This window comes from Rosa chinensis, chromosome 5, assembly GCF_002994745.2.
Source record: "Rosa chinensis cultivar Old Blush chromosome 5, RchiOBHm-V2, whole genome shotgun sequence".
Taxonomy (NCBI): Eukaryota; Viridiplantae; Streptophyta; class Magnoliopsida; order Rosales; family Rosaceae; genus Rosa; species Rosa chinensis.
Genome location: NC_037092.1, coordinates 47,828,564 through 47,854,252, shown reverse-complemented (window position 1 = coordinate 47,854,252; position 25,689 = coordinate 47,828,564). Strand labels below are relative to the sequence as shown.

Genomic DNA, 25,689 nt, shown 5'->3' with positions numbered 1-25,689 from the left:
ACCGATTGGAATAGCGTCTCAAAGAAGAGGAATTATGACAATTTAGTTCTCCGAGATACACGAATGCAATTTATTTCTCCCCCTCAACTTAGGCTTAATCAATAAGGAATTTAAGTGCATGCAGTTGGCAAACAAGGAAGAAAACGAAGAGACAAAAATATTCCCATAATCTGCAATTATATCACATGATCGTTTCCTTTGCTAAGTATCAAGACATTGAATGCAGTTGTCATATCGAAGAGAGAAAAAAATAGCATAGTTTAATCACAGAGAGCACAAATCATGTAGTGAAAGGAACATAGTTCAGAGCACGAAGCATGATGTATTCTATCAACAAATGAATTTGTACTCATATTCAGACCTTAGGGAGTAAACCTGTGATAAAAGTGATATGGGGCTTAGAAACAAGTTTAGTGAAAAAGAGAAGGAGTGAAGTAAGAGAACTAAACATGTGAACTAAGCTCAAGAAATCTCCTTAGAAGGAGTAGGAAACATTGTTCCCAAGCACGTAATGTATTTGAGTCATAGACCTCTTTTATTTTGTGACACTTAGAACTCATGCAACAAGACTCTTCTCAGCAACTCCCAAAACAGATGTTCTTAGGGTACTAAACATAACAAGGATGCTCCATGGAGAGAGTCTCGAGTAGTTGTCTGCATTATATTATTTTTCGTGCACAGATCACTGACCAACTCGTTTTTTGCAAACCTTAGAAAGTTCACCACAACTAAGGTCTGATTACTAGGAGAGATGGGATAGAATTATCCATTCTCGTTTCTTACAAATCCTAGAAAGTTCACCACAACTAGGACCTGATTACTTTGAGAAGAAGGAATGAATCATTTGAGCATTTTAATTAGTTCGCCTATTTCACTGAATCTGTTTTGACAGTAAACAAGGAGCATGCCACCACATAGGCTATAAGTGAAAGTGCATATGAGAATTAACTGACTAAGATACGAACCATGAGTACACAATATTTGTCCAGAATAAGATATGACAACAATGTCCAGAGTATATGTACAAGTCACTAATGACAGTGGTCAAGGTACACTAAGATCACAATGTTCTCTCTCAACAGTGGACAAACATTTGAGTTCCTTAACACTTAGAACATATCCCCAAAGCATTTCTTAACATCTCAAACCTAGTAGTGTCAAGAGGCTTAGTGAACAAATCAGCAAGTTGACTTTTAGTGGGCACAAAACTTAACTCAAGTATATTCTGCTCAACCAAATCTCTAATAAAGTGATAGCGAAGATCAATGTATTTTGTTCGAGAGTGTTGAACAGGATGTTTTGTGATATTGATAGCACTTGTATTATCACAGAAGATGGATAACTTACCTTGAGAGAAGCCGTAATCCTTGAGCATTTGTTTCATCCAGAACATTTGAGTACAGCAACTCCCAGCAGCAACATATTCAGCTTCAACAGTAGATAGAGAAATACAATTTTGTTTCTTGCTGTGCCAGGCAACAAGGTTGTTCCCAACGAAGAAAGAGCCTCCAGAAGTGCTTTTTCTATCCTTTAAGTTTCCTCCCCAGTCAGCATCAGAATACCCTGCAACTTCCACGTTAATTTCAAAGGTATAGAAAATGCCACAGTTAACTGTACCTGAAACATATCGAATGATTCTCTTGCCAGCTTCCAAGTGTGATTCTTTGGGATTTGCTTGAAATCGAGCACACACTCCCACACTGTATGAAATATCAGGTCGACTAGCAGTGAGATATAGCAAGCTGCCAATCATGCTTCTATAGAGAGTCGAATCGATTGATTTTCCATTTGAAGCTTCGCTCAGCTTTGTAGTTGTGCTCATTGGATTGTTAACTACTTTCTTGGATTCGAGGCCAAATTTCTTGATGAGATTTTCAGCATATTTGGTTTGAGAGAGAAAAATACGTGCATCAAGTTGCTTTACTTGCAGTCCAAGGAAAAAGGTTAGTTCACCACACATGCTCATTTCAAATTCACTTTCCATGACAGATTGAAATTCATTGACAAGATGTTTAGATGTAGAGCCAAAAACAATGTCATCAACATACACCGGAGCTATGATAAGATCATTTTTCACTTGTTTTACAAACAATGTTTTATCAATTGATCCTCTTGTATATCCTTTTCCCACCAGATGAGTGGAAAGTCTTTCATACCAGGCTCGTGGAGCCTGTTTCAAACTATACAAAGCTTTCTTGAGTTTATAAACATGATTTAGATTATGTGGATCTTTGAAACCTTGAGGTTGTTCCACATATACTTCTTCCTGCAACACCCCATTCAAAAAGGCAGTTTTGACATCCATTTGGAACAATTTGAATCTTAAGTGACAAGCTACAGACAAAAGTAGTCTCACTGATTCTAATCTTGCAACAGGAGCAAAGGTTTCATCAAAATCTAGACCTTCTATGTTACGTCCCGAACCTAGAATTAACGATTTACTTTCGTGTTGGACGGTAATTGTTAAATATTTTCAATTTTGAACCTTTATGGAGATTTTAGTGGCCCTAAAAGTTGACTTTTTGTTCGGGTCAAAATTTGAGAAAATGTTCTTCATGAAAGTTGTAGGGGACGTTAAACCGAGCGCGTGCATATGTGGTTCGTAAAAATCGGACTTCGTATGCGAGAGTTATGGCCGAAATAGTAAAATTACTGTTCACGGTAATTTTTGATTAAAATAGAAAGTTACCTAGGGTAGGTTTCCATTTCCGGAAACCCACCCTTCCCCTTTCTCTCTCCTCCCCCCGAGCTCTCTCTTCCTCCGGTTCGGCGATTTTCCTTCCTCTTCCGATTGCCGGCGATTCCGGCCACCCCAAGGCGTGCCACCGGTCATCCCAGGATCGCCTCCTCCCTCTGAGCACCCCTGCATCCTTGGTTTTCCACGATTTGGCCGGAAAACCACGGATCGAAGCAAAACCTCCTCCGGCTGCAGTTTTGGACTTTTGCCGATTTCCGGCGATTCCGGCCACCTCCGGTCCCCATCTCTTCATCGAAGGTTTGGTTTTTGCCACTGATCATTTCCCCTATGGCCTTGTAACACGATTTGAAGTGTAGAGGCCGGATCGAATTAGGGTTCTTGATTTTTCTGGGTTTGTGTTCATTGATTGATTTCGACTGTTTCTAGTTGTTATTTGGAATTGTTGTAGTTATGAAGTGGAATCAGTGTGTTGAGTAGGTGTTGTACCTGGAATTTGGTGGCCGGAGGTGGAGGTTGGCCACCGGCACGTGAAACCCACGCACCGCCACTGTAGGTGGCGCGTGAGACAGGGTTTTGGCCGGGAATTTTGACTGTTGAACATGTATTGGGTCAATTTTTACATCTAGTTAATTAATCGAAGTTTGGAAATCGATTTGAAAGTGAATTGAATATAAATTTTGATGGTTGATCAAGAAAATTGGTGAAATTGTAAATCGAATTACGAGGAATCCATCCATCGGATTTCCTCGGTTTGGCCTTTGAGCCTTTATATTAAGGAGATAATATTATTGAAGAAGATTGGGAGAAATTGGGCAATTAAAGTGATATTAGGGTTGATTTTAATTAATCCAATTTAGTTTTCCATCCCGAAATTAAAGTTACGAACGTTATATTGTACAGGACGTGAGGAGGATTTCCTCGAGGAGGGTTTGGATCGACGGCAAGCTTAGCCGTACTTTGTGAGTGGACGTTTGTTTTAAATAAGTGATGCATGCATTTATTTATTAAAGCCTGTTTTATTTTATTAACGTATATTTCCGAGCATATAAAGATAATTATGATTTATCTTATGGAGTTACTTCTAAATATTATTTTCCATGAAGTGATTATGATTTATATCGGTTGAGAATTTGGTTATAAAGTATTTATGCTCGGATTCGAATTTTTATTTGAGACTTTATTGATAAATGGAGTTCGTTTGAAATAAATCTCTATGATTATTTATTGATTACGATTTTGGCATTGGGAATGCCTCGTTGTTGATTTATTTATTTCTTGAGCGTGTGGGACACGCTGTTAATTTATACGGCTCTTTACGAAAATCAGAGTACGGTTGGGAATCGTATCCGTATTTTTCTTTATATGTGGGACATGGGGAAGCTTTAAGGATTTATCGGTTTTTAAACCGCCATACCCAGGGTCGTTATATATATATTATATTACTGGCTAGCCTATTAGTACTCCTCCCTACTTACTATGTGTTCGTAGGCGAGTAGAGGAGAGCATGGGATGCTCTAGAGTGTGGGACACTCCGACCCGAGCCAATAAGGCTCCCTTCTTTCGTATGGTGAACGTCCTTCCCCATATTTTATTATGATTTGACTAGCGGGGCTAGTCCGATTTATTTTATCCAGCGGGGCTGGAATGGTTTGCACGAGTTTTGAGTTTAAAGAAATACGTTTTATAAACGTTGCATGCATCGAGAATTTATATTGTAAATTGTGGGAAAGTATAAATTTATCTTCATTTATACTTATTTATTTTGTCCACTCACTCTAACGTTTTTATGTACTTTCCCCCTGGGCCCTTTGGTTTAAATTGCCCAGATCACAGTGTTGCGGACCGGCATAGGAGCGGAGGCTAGTACCACATTTGTCATCCATTCTCAGTAGGTTATTGATTAACCTACTTATTGTTTTATATTCCGAGTCTGTTCCTTAGATTGCTCTGAATACTTGTTGAGAGTGGATTTATACATTTGTATAATTATGTGTGTAAGAGTGGTTTATTTTGGGAGATTGTTGAACGATTGAGTTGCTGGGTTGTATTTGTTTAAGATGTTAAGATTGTGGAGTTTGATGTTTATACTTAGAAAATTATGGAATGTTGCTAGGAAGCAGGGTGGCTTCAAGCATAGCATTTAGAGTATTTGAGGAGTGTTTTCAGCAGGTTTAGGGTTGCCCATTTTTAGGGGAGGTTCTGTCGAATTTTCTCGAAAAGTGGGTCCCGCAGGTCCACCTAGGAGTTAGGAGGGTAATTCCGGGGTGGGTCCTGACAGTTGGTATCAGAGCATTAGGTTTCCCGTTTCCTGTCATTTATACTACTTTATACAATTGAGGACATCTAGTATCTTCCGAGTGATGGCCCGACCGCGGCGGATCCCCATCGTATGCTCTTCGATGCTAGTGTGTTCTTCAAGTGTATAAGGTAGTTGTCCTAGTATCTTCGTTGTGAGTCATCTAATTCTCTCTTAATCTCAGGTGCTATGCCTCTTAGACGCCGGACTCATGGGGAAACCCCTCCCATTCCAGGAGATGAGCATACTCCTGGAGGAATAGCGGAAGCGTTGGGACGTATTGTGCAGCAGTTGACTGCAGCGCTTCCAGGCTCCAGAACTGATTTTACCATGGAGCGAGCGAAGAGGCATGGAGCTTATAGCTTCTCTCATGCTCCTGATGCTATGGATGCCCAGAATTGGTTGAATAAAATGGAGAGGGTCTTCACTCAAATCCATTGCCCAGAGGATCGAAAAGTGGGTTTAGCGGTGGATTTTCTGGATGGTGTGGCTTTTGATTGGTGGTCTTATATGAGCAGGGATTTAGAGATTGATGGCCCAATTACTTGGGAACAGTTCAAAGAGCACTTTAGTGAGATATTTTGGCACAGCTATCCGGGATAGGATGAAATATGAGTTCTTGCATCTACAGAAAGGGGACATGACCGTAACAGAGTTTGAGCAGCGGTTCACCCAGCTAGCCCAGTTTGTGCCTGATATGGTTAGCACTGAGAGGGAGCGGATTTATAGGTTTGTGGATGCTTTGGGGGGTAAGTATTCTGATCAGCTGACAGGAGTGCCATTTAGTGATTATGCTGAGGTCGTTAATGCTGCTTTACGACTTGAGACTAGGTATATGTCTGGTGTCCGACCTCGAGATTTGGGTGGCCCCAGTCAGGGCCCACCCAAGAAGGCTGCTTCTACCTCTGGGTCAGGATCTTCAGCAGGCAGCGGACGGAGCAGTGGGTCTGGTGCTGGATCTCATTATAGACGCGGGGGCGTGATAGGAGATTTCCTAGGGGGCAGTTTAGTGGACGCCCGTTTGGGCAGAGCAGGGTTGGTTTTAGTGGTCAGCACAGGGCTCCAGCTAGACAGCCAGCCCCGTTTGGGCAATACCAGCCAGGCGGATGCTTTGAGTGTGGACAGCAGGGCCACTATAGGAGGGATTGCCCTCTATTGACCCAGAGAGCTGCATTTACTCCTTATCAGACCGCGGGTCAGTCTTCTGCCGGTACATCTACTAGTGGTACCGTGGCTTCTACTAGTGGTACCCATATCAGTTCAGCAGCCCGCAGCGGGGTAGGGGTCAGAGAGGACGTCCCACCACTCAGGCTAGGTTGCATGCCATGACGCAGCAGGAGGGCCACGACTCACCAGATGTTATTATTGGTACGTTGTCTGTTTTTGGTCAGCCTGCTTATACTTTAATTGATCCTGGTGCTTCGCATTCTTTTATGTCGAGTAGATTTGCATGTTTTGCGAATGTGCCATCATCACTCCTTATTGGTGAATGGAATGTATTATTACCTGCTGGAGCATCACTTAAGATAGAATGGGTTTTTAGAGGTTGTGATGTTTTGATTGAGGGTGTTAATTTGGAGGTTGATTTAATTCCATTAGAGCTTGTTGAATTTGATGTGATCTTGGGGATGGAGTTTTTGGCGACTCATCGGGCCAATATTGATTGCTTTCGTAAGATAGTGGTCTTTCAAAGTCCAGGGAAGCCAATGATTACCTTTCAGGGAGATCGTAATGTTCTAGCTTCCTGTATGATTTTCACTTTGACCGCTGAGAAGCTGTTGAATAAGGGGAGTCAGGCTTATTTGGCACATGTAGTGGACACTAGCAGGGAAGAGTTGAGTATAAGAGAGATACCAGTGGTTAGGAAATTTGCAGATGTATTCCCTGACGAATTACCTGGTTTACCTCCTGCTAGGGAGATAGATTTTACTATTGATTTGCTCCCTGGCACCACACCCATATCTTTGGCACCATACCGAATGGCCCCAGCTGAATTAAGAGAGTTGAAGATTCAGTTGCAAGAACTAGTGGATAAGGGGTTCATTCAATCTAGTGTGTCTCCTTGGGGTGCCTCGGTTTTATTTGTTAAGAAGAAGGATGGTTCTTTACGGTTGTGCATTGATTATCGAAAGTTGAATAGGGTTACTGTGAAGAATAAATACCCTTTGCCTCGTATTGACGACCTCTTTGATCAGTTGAGGGGAGCCAAGGTCTTTTCCAAAATCGATTTGAGGTCTGGTTACCATCAGTTGAGGATAAGGGAGTCTGATGTACCCAAGACTGCATTTCGATCACGTTATGGGCACTATGAATTCAGAGTGATGCCGTTTGGGTTGACTAATGCTCCTGCAGCTTTTATGGACCTCATGAATAGAGTGTTCCGTCCTTACCTTGATCGTTTTGTGATTGTGTTCATTGATGATATCTTGGTGTATTCAAAGGACAATAGTCAACATGCCAAACATCTAAGAATTGTATTGCGAACTTTGAGGGAGGCCCAGTTATATGCGAAATTCAATAAATGTGAATTTTGGCTGAATAGTATTGGATTCTTGGGTCATGTTGTATCTGCAGAAGGTATTAGTGTGGACCCTCAGAAGGTAGTGGCGGTACTAAATTGGGAAAGACCTACCACAGTGACAGAGATACGCAGTTTCTTGGGTTTGGCAGGTTATTACCGAAGATTCGTGCAAGATTTCTCAAAGATTGCAACTCCTCTTACTAGGTTGACTAGAAAGGGTGTGAAGTTTGTTTGGTCAGAAGAGTGTGAGCAAAGTTTTCAAGAACTCAAGGGGCGTTTAACTAGTGCTCCGGTCCTAACTTTGCCTGATGATAGTGGGGAGTATGTGGTATACAGTGACGCCTCGAGGCAAGGCTTGGGTTGTGTTCTGATGCAACATGGAAATGTGATTGCCTACGCCTCTAGACAATTGAAGCCGCATGAGTTGAATTACCCGACACATGACCTTGAACTAGCTGTGGTAGTACTTGCACTTAAACTTTGGAGGCACTATTTATATGGAGCTCGGTGTCAAATCTTTACGGATCACAAGAGTCTTCAATATTTACTCACACAAAAAGAGATCAATTTGAGGCAAAGAAGATGGTTGGAATTGATTAAGGATTACGATTGCACGATTGAGTATCATCCAGGAAGGGCCAATGTAGTAGCCGACGCTCTTAGTAGGAAGACATATCCCTCCCTGTTGCCCTCCCCTTCCTTGTCACATATGAGAACAGTTCGGGTTCCACTTCTTTATGAATTGCGAACTACAGGAGTTAGTTTGGAAGGGACTGATGAATTTGCAGCCTTAATAGCCAGCTTCCATGTGAGGCCAATCCTTATTGACAAAGTACGAGAGGCACAGCTGCATGATGAAGCTCTACAAGAAGTAAGAGAGGCAGTAGAGAATGGAGCTAGAGAAGATTTCATTGTTAGAGGGGATGGAGCTTTGATGTTTGGGAATAGAATTTGTGTACCCAAACAGGATGATCTTAAACAGGAGATACTAGAGGAGGCTCATAGTTCTCCTTATGCCATGCGTCCTGGTGGAACCAAAATGTACCGAACTCTCAAGGAATACTACTGGTGGTCTAATATGAAGAGGGAAATTGCAGATTATGTACGAAGATGTCTAGTGTGTCAACAAGTGAAGGCAGAAAGACAAAAGCCCTCAGGTTTATTACAGCCCTTACCTATACCAGAGTGGAAGTGGGAACACATTACTATGGACTTTGTATCAGGGTTACCACGTAGTCGTAATGGTCATGATAGCATTTGGGTAATTGTGGACCGACTTACTAAGTCCGCACATTTCCTACCTGTCAGCAAGACTTATAAAATGGGTAAATATGCAGAGCTATACATGAATGAGATAGTGAGACTTCATGGCACACCCGTATCTATTACTTCTGATCGTGATCCTCGCTTCACTTCAAAGTTTTGGAGTGAGCTGATGGAGGCTTTGGGCACTCAGTCTCAGTTTAGTACTGCATTTCATCCGCAAACAGATGGACAGACGGAAAGGACCATTCAAACACTGGAAGACATGTTGAGAGCTTGTGTTTTACAATTCAAGGGGAATTGGGATAATCATGTCGCATTAATAGAGTTTGCTTATAATAACAGTTATCACTCCAGTATTGGCATGGCTCCTTATGAAGCCCTTTATGGCAAACAGTGTCGTACCCCTTTATGTTGGAATGAAGCAGGAGAAAGGAAGCTCATTGGTCCAGAATTAGTACGAGTTACGACTGAAAAGGTCAACCTAATCAAGGAGAAACTTAAAACGGCTCAGAGTAGACAGAAGAGTTATGCTGATAACAGAAGAAAAGATTTGGAGTTTCAAGTGGGTGACTGGGTGTTCTTGAAGCTGTCTCCTTGGAAGGGCATTATAAGATTTGGGAAACGAGGGAAACTTAGCCCTCGATATATCGGACCATATGAGATCACGGAGCGGATTGGTGCTGTTGCTTATCGTTTGGCACTACCTCCGAGACTATCTAGAGTACATGATGTCTTCCATGTCTCTATGCTTCGCAAGTATATTGCTGATTCCTCTCATGTTCTTCAAGAACAACCTATCCGGTTGAGAGAAAATTTGACATATGAAGAACAACCGGTTCAAATACTTGATAGGAGGGAGCAGATACTCAGAAACAAAACAATACCCTTGGTCAAGGTGCTTTGGAGTAATCACTTAGTAGAGGAAGCTACTTGGGAACCAGAGGAGCAAATGAGAAAGCAGTATCCTCACCTTTTTGGCTAGCAGGTATGTAATTTCGAGGTCGAAATTCTTTTAAGGGGGGAAGATTGTTACGTCCCGAACCTAGAATTAACGATTTACTTTCGTGTTGGACGGTAATTGTTAAATATTTTCAATTTTGAACCTTTATGGAGATTTTAGTGGCCCTAAAAGTTGACTTTTTGTTCGGGTCAAAATTTGAGAAAATGTTCTTCATGAAAGTTGTAGGGGACGTTAAACCGAGCGCGTGCATATGTGGTTCGTAAAAATCGGACTTCGTATGCGAGAGTTATGGCCGAAATAGTAAAATTACTGTTCACGGTAATTTTTGATTAAAATAGAAAGTTACCTAGGGTAGGTTTCCATTTCCGGAAACCCACCCTTCCCCTTTCTCTCTCCTCCCCCCGAGCTCTCTCTTCCTCCGGTTCGGCGATTTTCCTTCCTCTTCCGATTGCCGGCGATTCCGGCCACCCCAAGGCGTGCCACCGGTCATCCCAGGATCGCCTCCTCCCTCTGAGCACCCCTGCATCCTTGGTTTTCCACGATTTGGCCGGAAAACCACGGATCGAAGCAAAACCTCCTCCGGCTGCAGTTTTGGACTTTTGCCGATTTCCGGCGATTCCGGCCACCTCCGGTCCCCATCTCTTCATCGAAGGTTTGGTTTTTGCCACTGATCATTTCCCCTATGGCCTTGTAACACGATTTGAAGTGTAGAGGCCGGATCGAATTAGGGTTCTTGATTTTTCTGGGTTTGTGTTCATTGATTGATTTCGACTGTTTCTAGTTGTTATTTGGAATTGTTGTAGTTATGAAGTGGAATCAGTGTGTTGAGTAGGTGTTGTACCTGGAATTTGGTGGCCGGAGGTGGAGGTTGGCCACCGGCACGTGAAACCCACGCACCGCCACTGTAGGTGGCGCGTGAGACAGGGTTTTGGCCGGGAATTTTGACTGTTGAACATGTATTGGGTCAATTTTTACATCTAGTTAATTAATCGAAGTTTGGAAATCGATTTGAAAGTGAATTGAATATAAATTTTGATGGTTGATCAAGAAAATTGGTGAAATTGTAAATCGAATTACGAGGAATCCATCCATCGGATTTCCTCGGTTTGGCCTTTGAGCCTTTATATTAAGGAGATAATATTATTGAAGAAGATTGGGAGAAATTGGGCAATTAAAGTGATATTAGGGTTGATTTTAATTAATCCAATTTAGTTTTCCATCCCGAAATTAAAGTTACGAACGTTATATTGTACAGGACGTGAGGAGGATTTCCTCGAGGAGGGTTTGGATCGACGGCAAGCTTAGCCGTACTTTGTGAGTGGACGTTTGTTTTAAATAAGTGATGCATGCATTTATTTATTAAAGCCTGTTTTATTTTATTAACGTATATTTCCGAGCATATAAAGATAATTATGATTTATCTTATGGAGTTACTTCTAAATATTATTTTCCATGAAGTGATTATGATTTATATCGGTTGAGAATTTGGTTATAAAGTATTTATGCTCGGATTCGAATTTTTATTTGAGACTTTATTGATAAATGGAGTTCGTTTGAAATAAATCTCTATGATTATTTATTGATTACGATTTTGGCATTGGGAATGCCTCGTTGTTGATTTATTTATTTCTTGAGCGTGTGGGACACGCTGTTAATTTATACGGCTCTTTACGAAAATCAGAGTACGGTTGGGAATCGTATCCGTATTTTTCTTTATATGTGGGACATGGGGAAGCTTTAAGGATTTATCGGTTTTTAAACCGCCATACCCAGGGTCGTTATATATATATTATATTACTGGCTAGCCTATTAGTACTCCTCCCTACTTACTATGTGTTCGTAGGCGAGTAGAGGAGAGCATGGGATGCTCTAGAGTGTGGGACACTCCGACCCGAGCCAATAAGGCTCCCTTCTTTCGTATGGTGAACGTCCTTCCCCATATTTTATTATGATTTGACTAGCGGGGCTAGTCCGATTTATTTTATCCAGCGGGGCTGGAATGGTTTGCACGAGTTTTGAGTTTAAAGAAATACGTTTTATAAACGTTGCATGCATCGAGAATTTATATTGTAAATTGTGGGAAAGTATAAATTTATCTTCATTTATACTTATTTATTTTGTCCACTCACTCTAACGTTTTTATGTACTTTCCCCCTGGGCCCTTTGGTTTAAATTGCCCAGATCACAGTGTTGCGGACCGGCATAGGAGCGGAGGCTAGTACCACATTTGTCATCCATTCTCAGTAGGTTATTGATTAACCTACTTATTGTTTTATATTCCGAGTCTGTTCCTTAGATTGCTCTGAATACTTGTTGAGAGTGGATTTATACATTTGTATAATTATGTGTGTAAGAGTGGTTTATTTTGGGAGATTGTTGAACGATTGAGTTGCTGGGTTGTATTTGTTTAAGATGTTAAGATTGTGGAGTTTGATGTTTATACTTGGAAAATTATGGAATGTTGCTAGGAAGCAGGGTGGCTTCAAGCATAGCATTTAGAGTATTTGAGGAGTGTTTTCAGCAGGTTTAGGGTTGCCCATTTTTAGGGGAGGTTCTGTCGAATTTTCTCGAAAAGTGGGTCCCGCAGGTCCACCTAGGAGTTAGGAGGGTAATTCCGGGGTGGGTCCTGACATTCTACCTGTGAATACCCCTGTGCCACTAATCTAGCCTTGTTCCTGATTACATTCCCTTTTTCATCACTTTTATTTCTGAATATCCACTTAGTCCCTATTACATTACAGTTTCTAAGTCTTGGTACCAAGTACCACACATCATTCCTAGTGAACTGAGTTAATTCTTCCTGCATAGCACTAATCCAATCATCATCTAGTAAGGCTTCCTTAATATTCTTTGGTTCAATTAGGGAAACAAACCCACACTGAGATATGATATTCATTGAGATTTGATTTTCTGTGATAAAACAAAGTAAGGCATTACCTCGACTTACCTCCTCTGCACTTACCTGTGGAGCAGCTTGGCTTCTTGTTTTGAGACCATCTGAGATTTGTCCAATAATATCTTGACGAGAGTGATCTTTTTGTACTTGCTTGAACCCTCTTTTCATTTGAGGAGCTGGCTCGAAGATGTTGTCATCATCCTCTTTCTGGTCATCAGTAGCTGATGCGTCTTCTGATTCTGAGCTGAAAGGAGATGATGTATCGGTAAAGGCTTCCTCTTGTCTAGTATAGTAATCATCAATAGACACGTTAATAGATTCCATAACAATCCTGGTTCTTTTGTTATAGACTCTATATGCCCGACTATTAATAGAATATCCAAGGAAGATACCATCATCGCTTCGAGCATCAAATTTTCCGAGTTGCTCTCGATCTCTTAATATGTAGCAAGGGCTTCCGAACACACGAAGGTGGTTTATGTTTGGTTTCTTACCTTTCCACAGCTCATAAGCTGTTTGGACAGTTCCAGGTCTCAAGAAGACTCTATTAATGGTGTAACATGCAGTACTGATTGCCTCAGCCCAAAAGTTCGAGCTTAGACCAGCAGAATGCAGCATTACCCTTGCCATGTCCAACAGCACTCTATTTTTGCGCTCAACTATTCCATTTTGTTGTGGAGTGATCGGGGCTGAAAACTCATGGGAAACACCTAACTCATGAAAGTAGTTAGCAAAAGCAGCATTTTTAAACTCAGTTCCATTATCTGACCTTACTCTTACTAAGCACATGTTTGTGGACTGTTTTTCAATTTTTATTCTTTGATTTAAGCCCTTGAATGATTCAAAGGTTTCACCTTTGTCTCTTAGGAAATTAACCCAAGTGTACCTGGAGAAATTATCAACGATCACAAGTATGTATTTCTTACCTCCAATGCTTTCTGTTTGAGCTGGTCCCATAAGGTCCATATGCAGCAGTTCTAATACTCTTGTGGTAGTGGCAGCGTTTATTATTTTATGAGGAGATCTTGCTTGCTTACCGATTTTGCATACTCCATATATCTTGTCGGTCCTACCACTTAGTGCTGGTAGACCTCTGACACACTGCTTAGTGGATAATTTGAGTAGATCCTGATAGTTTACATGTCCTAATCTTCTGTGCCATATTTCGAAGGTTTCTTCCGCAGATCTCACAGACAAGCAATCCTGTACATTTAGAGATTCATTAGATTGAATGTGATAACAATTATCTGAAGATCTCTTACCTCTCATAATATTTTCTCCCTTTTTATCGAGAATCACACATCTTTGCTTGTTGAACCAAACATCCTCATAATCATCAGCCAAGTGACTGACACTTATTAGATTGGCAGTTAAACCTTCTACATACAAAACATTTTTTAGATTAGGAATTCCAGGAGTATTGACTGTTACTCGTGCAAGAATTTTTGCTTTTCTTCCATCACCAAAGGTAACTGAACCAGTAGTGCTTTCATCTTCGAATGAGATGAACCAAGATTTATCTCCAGTCATGTGTCTGGAGCAACCACTGTCCACATACCAGAAATCCTTCCTCTTGTCTGCCAAGGCAGTGAGTGCTACCAGGCAGGTTGCTTCAATATATGTTGGAGAATTATTTGTACTTACACTTGTCATGAGACATATATCACTAATAGTGTCAGTAGAATCAGAGTGATTAGAACAATGATTATTCAAGTCCTTTCTAATCCAGACAGGTTTATCTCTATTTTGCATGTTTGCTTTAGTAATCAGGTTAGCCAATTTGTTGATAAGCTCTTTCTGCTCTTTAAGCTCACAATGTAAAGATTTTACAGATAGCTTTTCCTCACCAGATGGAATTGACTTATGTCTCTCATTACATCTTGGTCTGATATGTCCTAATTTACCACAGTAATGACATGTAGGAATAAAAGACTTAAGAGTTGGATACCTGGTATGATCAGTTGGAAGCATCTGATTCATCCTTACATGAGTAACATTCTGAGAAGATTTTGGTTCCTTGTCAACCCTTGTGATAGTGTCCTTGATGACTTGGGTGGTTGGATCACTTTTCTCCACTTCCGAATTGGACTCTCTCACAAAGTGTGTGCCTTTGGAGCTTTCTCCATAATATCCAAGTCCTAATGTATCATGGTGGGCTTTTCCAGAGCTGAACAACCTAGATGCTGTTGTAGAGCTTATCTCAAACTTTGTGAACTTCTCTTGAGTGGACTTCAGCTCTTTCTGCAATGATTCATTTTCAGTTAGTAGATTTAAGTTTAGAGCATGTTGTCCTTTTACCTCAAGTTCAAGAATCTTGATTTTGTTTTTCAGTTCAGCACATTGTATCTTCTAGGTCTGGGAACTTTTGTCACTTTGTGAGTTCTGCAGCTCTTCTATAAGTTTGCTCCTTTCTTGTTCCCAAGTGTTTTGAGAAGTCCTCCATACAAGTTCCAACTTCTCATTTTTAGCCTTCAGCAACATAATTTCATCCTCCAAACTTGCATTTTTTATTAATGTGGCTTTTGACGCTTTATAGAGTTGTTTGCAGCGGACATTAGTCTCATCATCTGAGAATTCTTCATCACTTTCAGATTCAAGTGAAAGAGACGACACGAAGGCAACATTTTCGACCTCCTGATGTTCATCATCACTCCATGTCGAGAGGAGGGATTTATTGTTGCTATTTCCATGCTTCCTGTTACCACAATCAGTAGAAATATGGCCATAGCCACCACATTCATAGCATTTTATTTTCCCAGATTTATTTGCTCCAAAATTCCCTTTAACGTTGTTATCATTGTTAACAAAATTTTTCTTGGGAGCATTGAAACTTTGAGAGGAGGATTTATTTCTAAGAAACTTTTTGAACTCTTTGGTCAGAAGAGCAAGATCAAGTAGTTCATCTTCCTCTTCTTTCCCTTTCACAGCCTTGAAAGCCACACCTTTGGATTTCTTTTCAAGTTTTAGTCTTAGTTCATAAGTTTTTAGATTTCCAATGAGTTCATCCAAAGGGTATTCATCAATGTCAAAAAAGTCCTCAATACTAGTGACTTTAGAGTGAAACTTTTCTGATAAGGCTTTAAGTATTTTCTTGACAACCTTATCTTCATCAAAAGGGGCACCTAGACTACGACATTGACCAGTAATCTTTAGAATTCTACCATGAAAGTCATCTACGGTTTCATCATCTCTCATGGTCATAGTTTCAAATTCATAAATCAGACCTTGCAGTTTTTGTGCACGTACCTTTTTGTTTCCTTCATATGTAGTCTGCAGCAGATCCCAAGCTTGTTTTACAGTGTCACAGTGACTAATCCTCAGCTTTTCACGTTCAGAGAGAGCTGTGAAAATGCTGTTTTTTGCTTTGAAGTCAGCTTGAAGATCAGGTACTTCTACGTCAGTCCAGTCCTTCTGTGGCTTAGGAATAGAGACTGATAAGCCCTCGCCTTTAGCTGGAATTATTGGTGTCTTCCAGCCATTTTCCACAATGTTCCATACATGTTCATCTTGCGCATACAAGTATGATTTCATGTATATCTTCCATTGAGTGTACTTTTCACATCCTCCATCAAACCATGGAGGACTATTAACAGATCCACCAGCAGCCCTATCTCGATGTTGTTCCATCGTCCCTGCAATCTACTAGAATAATCTAGAACCCGCTCTGATACCAAATGAGAATACCAAAAAGAACGATATTGTGCTATAATCAATAAAACAACTTAACTAAGACATCACAATATCAAGAAGGACACAGAAATTGCTAATGCAGTGTAAACCTCTCCAATGAGGAAACTTCACTGTGTGGCTTTTAACATAGCCAACACGAAAGATCAATCCAATATGAATCAAATGAGTTTACAGTATACAAGTTGTGTTGTTTATAACAAACACATTCACTTAGCAACAAATGCTAACTTAATTTACAACTGATCTAACGTTTACTTAATTATCAATCTATCAACTCTAATCAATCAACTGATCTTCTTTGTTCTCAACGTCTCACAGATCTTTGAGAATGAATTATGAAAGCAATAGACAACACATGAGAAACACGGAACAAATAATGAGAGTTTTCAGAAAATGGTTTTAACAAAAACTAATGGTTCAAGAGTGAACAATTTTTTATCCATGAAAAACGAAAACCCTAGAACTTGTATTAGTTTCGAAACTTTTTATACAGGAGGAAAACTCCCCCTCAAACAAATCTTTTCTTTAATCATCAAATAAGTTAAATATGGAAAGATATCAAAAACTGAAATCAGTGTTTCTTGTTTATTTGTTATGCATGCAAAAAGTCTTTAATGCAAAATGCACCAAATCAATTTAATAGACATGTAAATCAATTTAAATTATACAACATGATTTGGAATGAATATATATTAAACTCAAGATCAGTGAATCACTTTTGCTTGATCATATCTTCCTCTTTGATTCCTTGAAGCTCCGGTTTCCTTGTGACAATGGGAAATCATGCATTGAATGGTAATAGCCCAATATACTTACACTTCGTCTCAAGGCCATATCATCCATCCTTCACGGTGTATTTCATCTTTTTCTTTTGTTTCCTTTGTTTGATTTCGTAGAGTTATGAATTCTAGTTAACATGACGTTAAGGGCAAAGTTTATAGCCCGTTTATATGTTTTGAAATAAAATTGTGATTTCTTTATGTTGATTTATATGTTGCTTATGTGAGATTGCTTGATTGATTTTGGATTACAGAAAAGTTTGTGTTCTTTGGTGGCCAACTTAGGATATATGCATGTAATTGGAGCTAGATTTAAGTAGTAAAGGCTTTGGACAAAAGTCGAAATCAATTAAGGAGGATTGCAAATAGGTGAACTTATTCATAACTAGGTTGTGCACTTTGGTTGACATCCTTTCTTTGTTCTTAATGCGTTGAATGTGTTCTTGATTAGCTAGCTTTCTAGACTATGATTGCATGTTCAATAGGATTGATTTATGTGCTTTTACTTAGATTAATTATTCAAGAAAAGTAAAAAATGGGAAATCGTTTGCTTTCTAACATTTCACATGGTCAACTTCTTTCTCATGACATAAAAGATTAACTATAGGAATTGTGATTGGATTTCATTCATATGATTGTTGATTTGATCTTTGTTCCTTGCGTTCCACCCTTATATATGTGTTTTATTATTTTCTTTATTTTGTTTAGTTTAATTTTCGAAACCCTAATGTTAAAACCCCCCTTATTTTATTATTTTGTATATATCTTTTGTTTTATTTTTGTAAATATTATACTTTGTATTTTTATTAATTATTTACTTGTTTTTGCAATGACAGGTGTACTCTCAATCCCCGGAATAGAACAATCCCTATTTACTATAAACTAACGATGACATTTTTCAGGGTTAAATTATGTGCTGTCTTTTAGTGTATCAGTGATTGTTGGAGCTGGTATGTGTTGGCTTTTAATTTTGGTTGAGTTGTGGTTGGAGAATCTGGGTTTGGCTTTTAATATAGTACTTTTTGTGTAGCTTTTAGTTGTGGTCCTAGCATGTAGTAAACAAAGTTTTGTTCCCCTTTTGTTTTTGTCTCCCATGTGTGAACAACTGGAAAACTGGAGATTGATGTTTGTTGTTTTATGTTGCCTTTTCGATTTGGCTTGTAGCACTTTATGGAGGCAAGTATTAGTTGGTTGGGTATATTGATTTTGGTCTGAAGTTAATGGGCATGTTGACTAATGGTATCTATTGAATTATTGCAGGTCACCCACACTATTTCACAGTGAAGGTGTATCATATAGGGTGCATAAGGGACAATAAATACGTTAGAGGGAAGGTGGATTTCTATGACAACGTCAACAAAGATAGAATGTCACTTGTTGAGGTAGATAACACGGTGAGGCAGCTCAATCCAGCTTATAGTAATTAAAGGATTGATTATTGGTACAGGGTTGGTAATGAAGATGATGAGCTAATGAAGTTGGAAACATATACTGATGTTGTGATCATGTGTAGTGCAATACCACATTATAGGTTGATCATATTGTACTTGGACCACATGGAGCTGCACAGTGTGTTTGGAGAAGAAGATGATAACATCTTCATGTATGAAGACTTCTTCTTTAATGAAGGTCGTAGCAGTGGTGTGATTATAGAAGAGTTACCTGATGATGAGCCTAGAAGGAAGCTAACATGTGTGATTGAATAGCTACCTAATTACCCTAGACTTAGTAGAAGTAAGGGAATCGTGATTAGAGAGGTTGAGGAGACTGTACCTACTCAAGCAAGCATTGTTGGTGACCTTGGTCCAAAAGACAAGGGAAAACAGAAGTTGGTGGAGCATGATACAAGCAAAAATCAGAAGTTGAAGTTGGTGGAAGTAGATACAAGAAAAAATCAACAGTCAAGTGGGATAGGGCAGTCTAGTGGACGAGTAGGATCTTCTAAACAATAATCAAGTGGGATAGGGCAGCAGCCAAGTGTCCAAGAAAATGAAGGTTGTGGTCTTCTAATTGATGTAGAGATAGATTCTTTAGATAAACTTTAATCATTTGGTGGTCTGGAATATGGAAGTGAGGAATTTGGTGGGCATGAAGAAAATAGTGAGGAGGATAAGGACAGTGATTATGATCCTTGTGTAGATGATGAGGAGTAAGACCACTATGGGGTGGATGATAATGATGAATGGTTGAGTAAGGAGATGTTGATCCAACTGCAACAAGACCAGAATCTGTTGGATCAATGGGCAGGTCAAATGTAGATGAAAGTTTAAAAGAGTGGGCTGATGAAGATGACATGTTTGGTGTTGAGGATTCAGATGATGAAGAGTTGGATTTTACTATAAATTATGATGGGGAACGTGAGGAGGTGGGACTTGAATTCAACCCCAAGAAAGACATGAAGAATCCTGCTTTCAAACTTAAAATGGAGTTTGCAACAGCTTAGATTCTTAGGGATTCTTTGAGGGAGCATGCTATTCAAAGAGGTTGGGAATATGTGTTCATTAAGAATGACAAAACAAGGATAAGGGTGGTTTGTAAGGAGGACAACTATCCATTTGAGCTGTTTGCCAGCAAAATGCAGTATGAGAGCACATTGATGGTCAAAAGCTATGATCCAGTTCACAAATGCACTAGGAAATTCAACAACAGCATGGTTAAGCAGAAGTACCTAACTTCAAAGTTTAAAGATCAGATTGCTCTTAATGAGAGTTGGAAACCAGGTATTTCTCTTAATGAAATTCTGTTTGGTGTGTTACTTAATGAGGTTTTGGTGATGCTTCTGATTTGTAACATGTGTGCTAAATGTTTGGTGATACAGAATCTCTAGCTAAGACAATGTTAGCTATCATTAGAGTAAGGGTTTCAAAGTTAATGGCTTATAGAGCCAAGAGGGCTGCTCTTTTGGAAGTAGAAGGATCCATAATTCAACAATATGCAAGGCTAAGAGATTATGGAAGAGAGCTTCAGAGCCACTACAGTTGATATGAAGTGTGCTTTCCCCAATACCAGCAACCTTCCAGTATTCAAAAGAATGTATATTTGTTTGGGGGCTCTCAAGAATGGCTTTAAGGCTGGTTGCAGACCTGTTATTGGTTTAGATGGTGCACATCTAAAGAGTTGCTATGGGGGTCAACTGTTGATAGTTGTTGGTATTGATGCCAATAACACATCATGGGTGATAGCATATGCAGTTAAGGCAGATATCAAGGATTTATGGATGTGGTTTATAGAGTTAATGGTTTTTGTTCTGAACATTGAGCATAAAGGAAGATGATGAACCTTCATTAATGATACGCAAAAATGTCTCATACCTGCATTTAAAGAGGTTGTTCCAAGAGCTCATATAAGATTTTGTGTCCGGCACATGTGGACGAACTTTACGAAGTTATTGCTAAGAAAACTGATGAAAGATCAGATGTGGGCTTGTGCAAAATCAACTACTTTGCCTTATTTTTAGAAGGAGATGGAGGATATGAAGGCCCTTGACCTTGATGCATACAAGTGGCTTACAGGTAATTGAAAATCCTTCATTATACATGTTCATATGTTGATAACACTAAACTGATTTTAATGTTATGCAATGGTTAATGGTTGCAGCAAAAAAGAGGCCTGCAAGACATTGGTGCAGAGCATATTTCAACACAGATGGGCACTGTGACATAATGATAAACAATCTTTGTGAGAGTTTAATAGTAGGATATTGGAGGCCAGGGGCAAGCCACCATTGACCATGTTTGAAGAGTTGAGGGTGAAGCTAATGAAGAGAGTTGCAATGAGGAAGGAAAAAATGGAGGCTTACCATGGCAATATCCATCCAAAGCCAAGGGTGGTTATAATAAGCTGAAGGCTGCAACAGACTGCATAGCAACCTTTAATGGTGGTGACATTGCTGAGGTAGACAATATTGAGGGATTGAAGAATGTGGTCAACTTAGGCATGAGGACATGCACTTGCAAGCAGTGGGACTTGTCTGAAATACCTTGCAAGCATGTTATCTCTGCCATTTACTTAAAGAGGCATGATCCAGATGATTATGTGGTAGCATGTTATTTGAAGAAGACCTATATGAGTATCTACAGCAACCCCATCGTCATGAACTGAAGATCCTCCTATTTTACCTCCACAATATTCAAGGCAGCCTGGTAGGCCTAAAACAGCAAGAATTAAGGATGCTTCAGATAAGGTTCAGGAAGGTGGTGTTAAACTTGGAAGGGTGCAAAGATCCCTAAGGTGCAGCAATTGTAAGCAAGTAGGTCACAACTTGAAAATATGTCAAAGACATTTGCCACCAAAGGAAAAGGTTGCTGTTGTTAATAAGAAGAGAAAGCTCAATACACAAGAAGGACAACATCTGAAAATCAGGTAACTTGTATTTCAAACTTGATGCAATTATTGGTTTGGCTTACATTGAATTGTCATTTACTTTCCTCATTGTGACCAAGAATGAGTTGAGGATTAATTTGTTAAAATTGAGATAACAGGGAGTGAACTGTCGACGCCCTAATAGTTCAAGGGGGGACCAGTAATTTTCCCTAAAAGTAATAAACTCAACAAGTTTGTACCTGAACATGTGACCAGATTTTGTTTTTCTCCTCAACAGTTGCCCGTCTCCAGCTTTCTCTTATAATTAGTACCTTCCTTTGTGCCAATACACCTATATAGGGCTGCAGCTCCTTAGCCACCTTTCCACAAGGAGTACCTTTTCTGTTAAATAGAACTGTCTTCTTTTGCCTACGACTCTTACGACTTGTAATGCATGACATTGTCACCGCATGCTGCTTCAGAAGCTTAAGACTCCCGGTTACCAAAATAACAGTGATCCTGACTCCGCTACAACATCCCCATGTTTTGTCCATTTATCATAACCTATGTCAATCCAATTTATAAACAAGTTATCTTTGATCATGTTGGTATACACATACCTCCTAAGCACAAGTATTGGAAGCACAAAACTCATATCGCCAATGCACAAGCAAGGAAAGCTCCTAGCCGAGGGTCCCGATAACCCTCAGGACGATATTGGGAACCCTGAGCGTCCCACACCAAAAGAAATGGAACCAAGCTCCCGCAAATCTGCTACATTAAGGTTATCTCCAATAACCCAAAGAGGTAACTGTTTACTATCGCTTTCCATTATCATTATCTTATAACAATACTGACTTAGGCATCGGAGCGTTGAAGGCCGGCATACCTGGTCTTCCCTCTGACCTTCTTTTGTTTTGCAGATAAGCGAGACTGATAGTGATAGTAGCAGACCGAGACACCCCGTGTTTGGTTGGATCAGACCCCTCTCGATACAGCTGAAACAGATCACTTGTGCAGAAAAATCTTTCTTATTTCCACACTTTGTGCAAGGACAAGAAATGCGGTTTGGGTTTCTAGCATATCCCAAAGCAAACTCACAAAACTCAGCCACTCCTAACTTATATTCATCATACCTCCTATCAGCATTCGTCCATGATTTATCCATCTTCATTAAACAAATAGCACAGTAACCTTTCAATATATCATCAACAAAATCACAATGACGATTCACTAAGTTCCATAAACAGCAAAATATGTTCACATATACATACTTCAATATCAAGCACAGAAAAACAATTTAATATAGAAGTTGAAATGAAAGACTTGAAAATCACAAAAGTAAAATGAACCTTGTTGTACCATATGAAAATCACAGAAGGAAGGTAATCAAGGTATGATTATGATTTTCATTTTACTTGAAAATCACAAAAGTAAAATGAAAATCACAAAAGGAAAACAAAAATCAGAGAACCTTGTTGTACCATCAATGACGACCATCATAGTCTGACATGTGAGTACAGCTAGCAATCACCTCTGAATACATAGTACTGATGAGCTCAAAATGAGTTTTCAAAATTAACCATGTTGACAATTGTAGTATTTAGCAAATAGAGATCGTTCTATCCGGGGATTAAGGGTGCTTCTGTCATTTAAACGTCAGAGAAAGAATATTAATCACAAGTATAAAATATTTACAAAAATTTATAAAGACTTAAAGGGGATTTCGAAAATTGTTTTATTAACTAAACTAATTATCTAACTAACTAATTACAATGACCAATCAACCAAGAATCAAGATGAGATGGACGGATGAGAATGTATGATGTAATTAACAACCTTTAACACGAATTCAAGGACACAAATCATAATTCACGAATCAAAACACATACTTGCACGAAATCAATCAAGAACAAACCATGAACGCATGCATAAGTTCTTTTTACTTTCCTTAGTTAAATTAACTAGATGAACACACCATAGTTAACCCTATTAAACATGTATGCTAATGAGTGACCAATCCAATATCACACATATCCAACACAATAAGCATTTAGAAAGTTTGATTAATTTAAGAAAAACACACAAGTTGGAACACTAATCGAGCATGCAATTCTCTTTGTTGATTTACCTAAGTAATTATAGAATTTTCACTTTAATTAACAAGACCTAGAATGCTAGCATCTTATTATAGATTCAATCATGCAATTCGAAACCTAAGTTGGTCATCAAAGAAATCGAAACATGAAAGATGGGATTAAAGAACAAAACCAACAAACATTCAAGAATATATCAAGAAATCGCAAATTATAACTCTTAAAATCCTAAAACGAAGTCATGCTTCAAGGTTATTGGAAACTAAACATAAAAACATATACTTTAGTCTAACATGAAATTGTAACATCCAAGAAAACCAAAAACAAAGAACGCTAAAGAATTTGATTTTAAAGTTACAAGAAAACAAAACTGAAAACAAAGTTCTAAGGTTCATGGTTACACTTTTAAAGATGTTTCAAGAACGCAAGAAGGTCTTCAAAGGTGGTGGATGTCAAAGATAGCTACGGCAAGGATGAAGAATGGAGGAAGAACTTGCTTCACGGCTTCAAACTCTTGAACACTTGGAGAGGCCGAAACTTTTAGAGAGTAAATGGGAGAGATTGTGATTTTGATTCAGGGTTGAGAGATGATCTGCACGGCAATTATCCCCTTCTTTATATAGTGCACGGCCTAGGGTTAGGATTTCCTAGGAATTCTCTTTTGTGACATCATTCAACCAATAAGAAAATTTCAATTGAATTAGAGAACAAGTAAACTTCCCCTTGGCCGAATTCTCCATGTACTTGGACTCAATTTTGGCTTCCTTGCATGTAGAATCATAATTCAATACTTCTTCCTCTATTTTCTCTTCACAAATATCAAAGAAATCCGAAAATAATCCCTTAATGGACTCTTGCCGAAACCTTCATGAATCTAGCTTCTATTAATTTTCGGCAAAAACCAATAAAAATCGATTTAGGGTTCTTCAAATACGTCAAGAAGGATCTAGAAACTCATGTGCAAGTCACATGCTTCAATCTCTGGGCCAGACTTCTCAATTGGACAATTTCAAAGCCCAATCCTTAGTTGCCTAAATTCGTTGTGCATTCTAGAACATTCTTGAACCATCTTGAGTCATCTTGAAGTCACAGCATCTCCTGGCATCACCAGGACTCCTAGTGTCATCAGGTTTCCTAGTCCAACTAAGACTCTGTCATTTCTCATTTCCGAACATCATTTTTCCGAGTTGACTCCTAGTTGCATTAGGATTCCTACTTCAATTGGGATTCCTTTTTCTAGTAGGATTAGGAAAGCTTCATTTCTCCATTTCTTTCCCATTTCTGCGCTTCATTTCCTCCTTGCCTTCATTTCCATCATTTCTAGCTCTCTTTAGCTCATTTCTAGCATTTGTAGCTCATTTCTACCTAAAAATAACAAAGTAAGTTAGAAATGACATTGTTAAGAGAATAACTAAGTAAAATGTAGGGAAAATGATGCTAAGAAGATAGAAAATATTACTCTGATCAAGTACGTTCCTAGCACAAACCCACTCCCAAAAGTAAGAACTTCAAAAGCACATATAATTCGTATATTCAAACATAGGGATAAACAAAAGTACTTGGAATGATGGTTGATGAGTTTCAAAACCAAAACTATAGAGGACAAAAAACAAGAACAGAAGACAAACCTATTGAACCTCAATAACAAAAGGCATCATCATTATTTTTTATTTTTATTTGTACCGTGTCGCTGCACAATAAGAAACTTGATCAAATCATTTTCACAATAGCATTAATTCAACACATATTGAAATGGAAAAAGTAAAGCATTAGAGACAAAAGTATTGTGCCACAATAGCATTAATCTACCTTGCTTTTCACAATGTGAATCTGTGATGACCTGGTTTTCTGTTATTTAAATTTGGTATTTAATAATGGACCAGTTGTACGAATAATTGTTATAATGCTTTATTCGTAGATTTTATATGGAGTGGAATGGAATGGTTTTCGTACGTATAAATATTTGAATTTCACAGTTTAGGGGGTCGTGTGAAGTTTGACTTTTTATATGTTGGGATTCTCGGAAAATTTCCTTCACGAAAGTTGTAGAGCGCGTCGATACGAGTTCGTGGACATGCAGAACGCGTAAATCGGAGTTCGTATGAGGAAGTTATGGCTATGGAAAGAAGTTTCCATTTTAGTATATAAAGGGAAAATCAGAAAAATATTTCATTTTTCCTCATT

The 25,689-nt window shown here is 39.1% G+C and overlaps 1 protein-coding gene across 1 annotated transcript; it reads right to left on the bottom strand.

Moving 5' to 3' along the window:
- Positions 1-12,421: 12,421 nt before the first annotated feature.
- On the bottom strand, positions 12,422-16,265 carry LOC112203962. Its single transcript, XM_024344857.1, has 3 exons — positions 15,084-16,265; positions 12,705-14,879; positions 12,422-12,469 (listed from the first exon to the last, which is right to left on the bottom strand). The coding sequence occupies exons 1-3, from the start codon at positions 16,263-16,265 to the stop codon at positions 12,422-12,424; spliced, it is 3,405 nt and encodes a 1,134-aa protein (XP_024200625.1).
- Between the last annotated feature and the right edge of the window lie 9,424 nt (positions 16,266-25,689).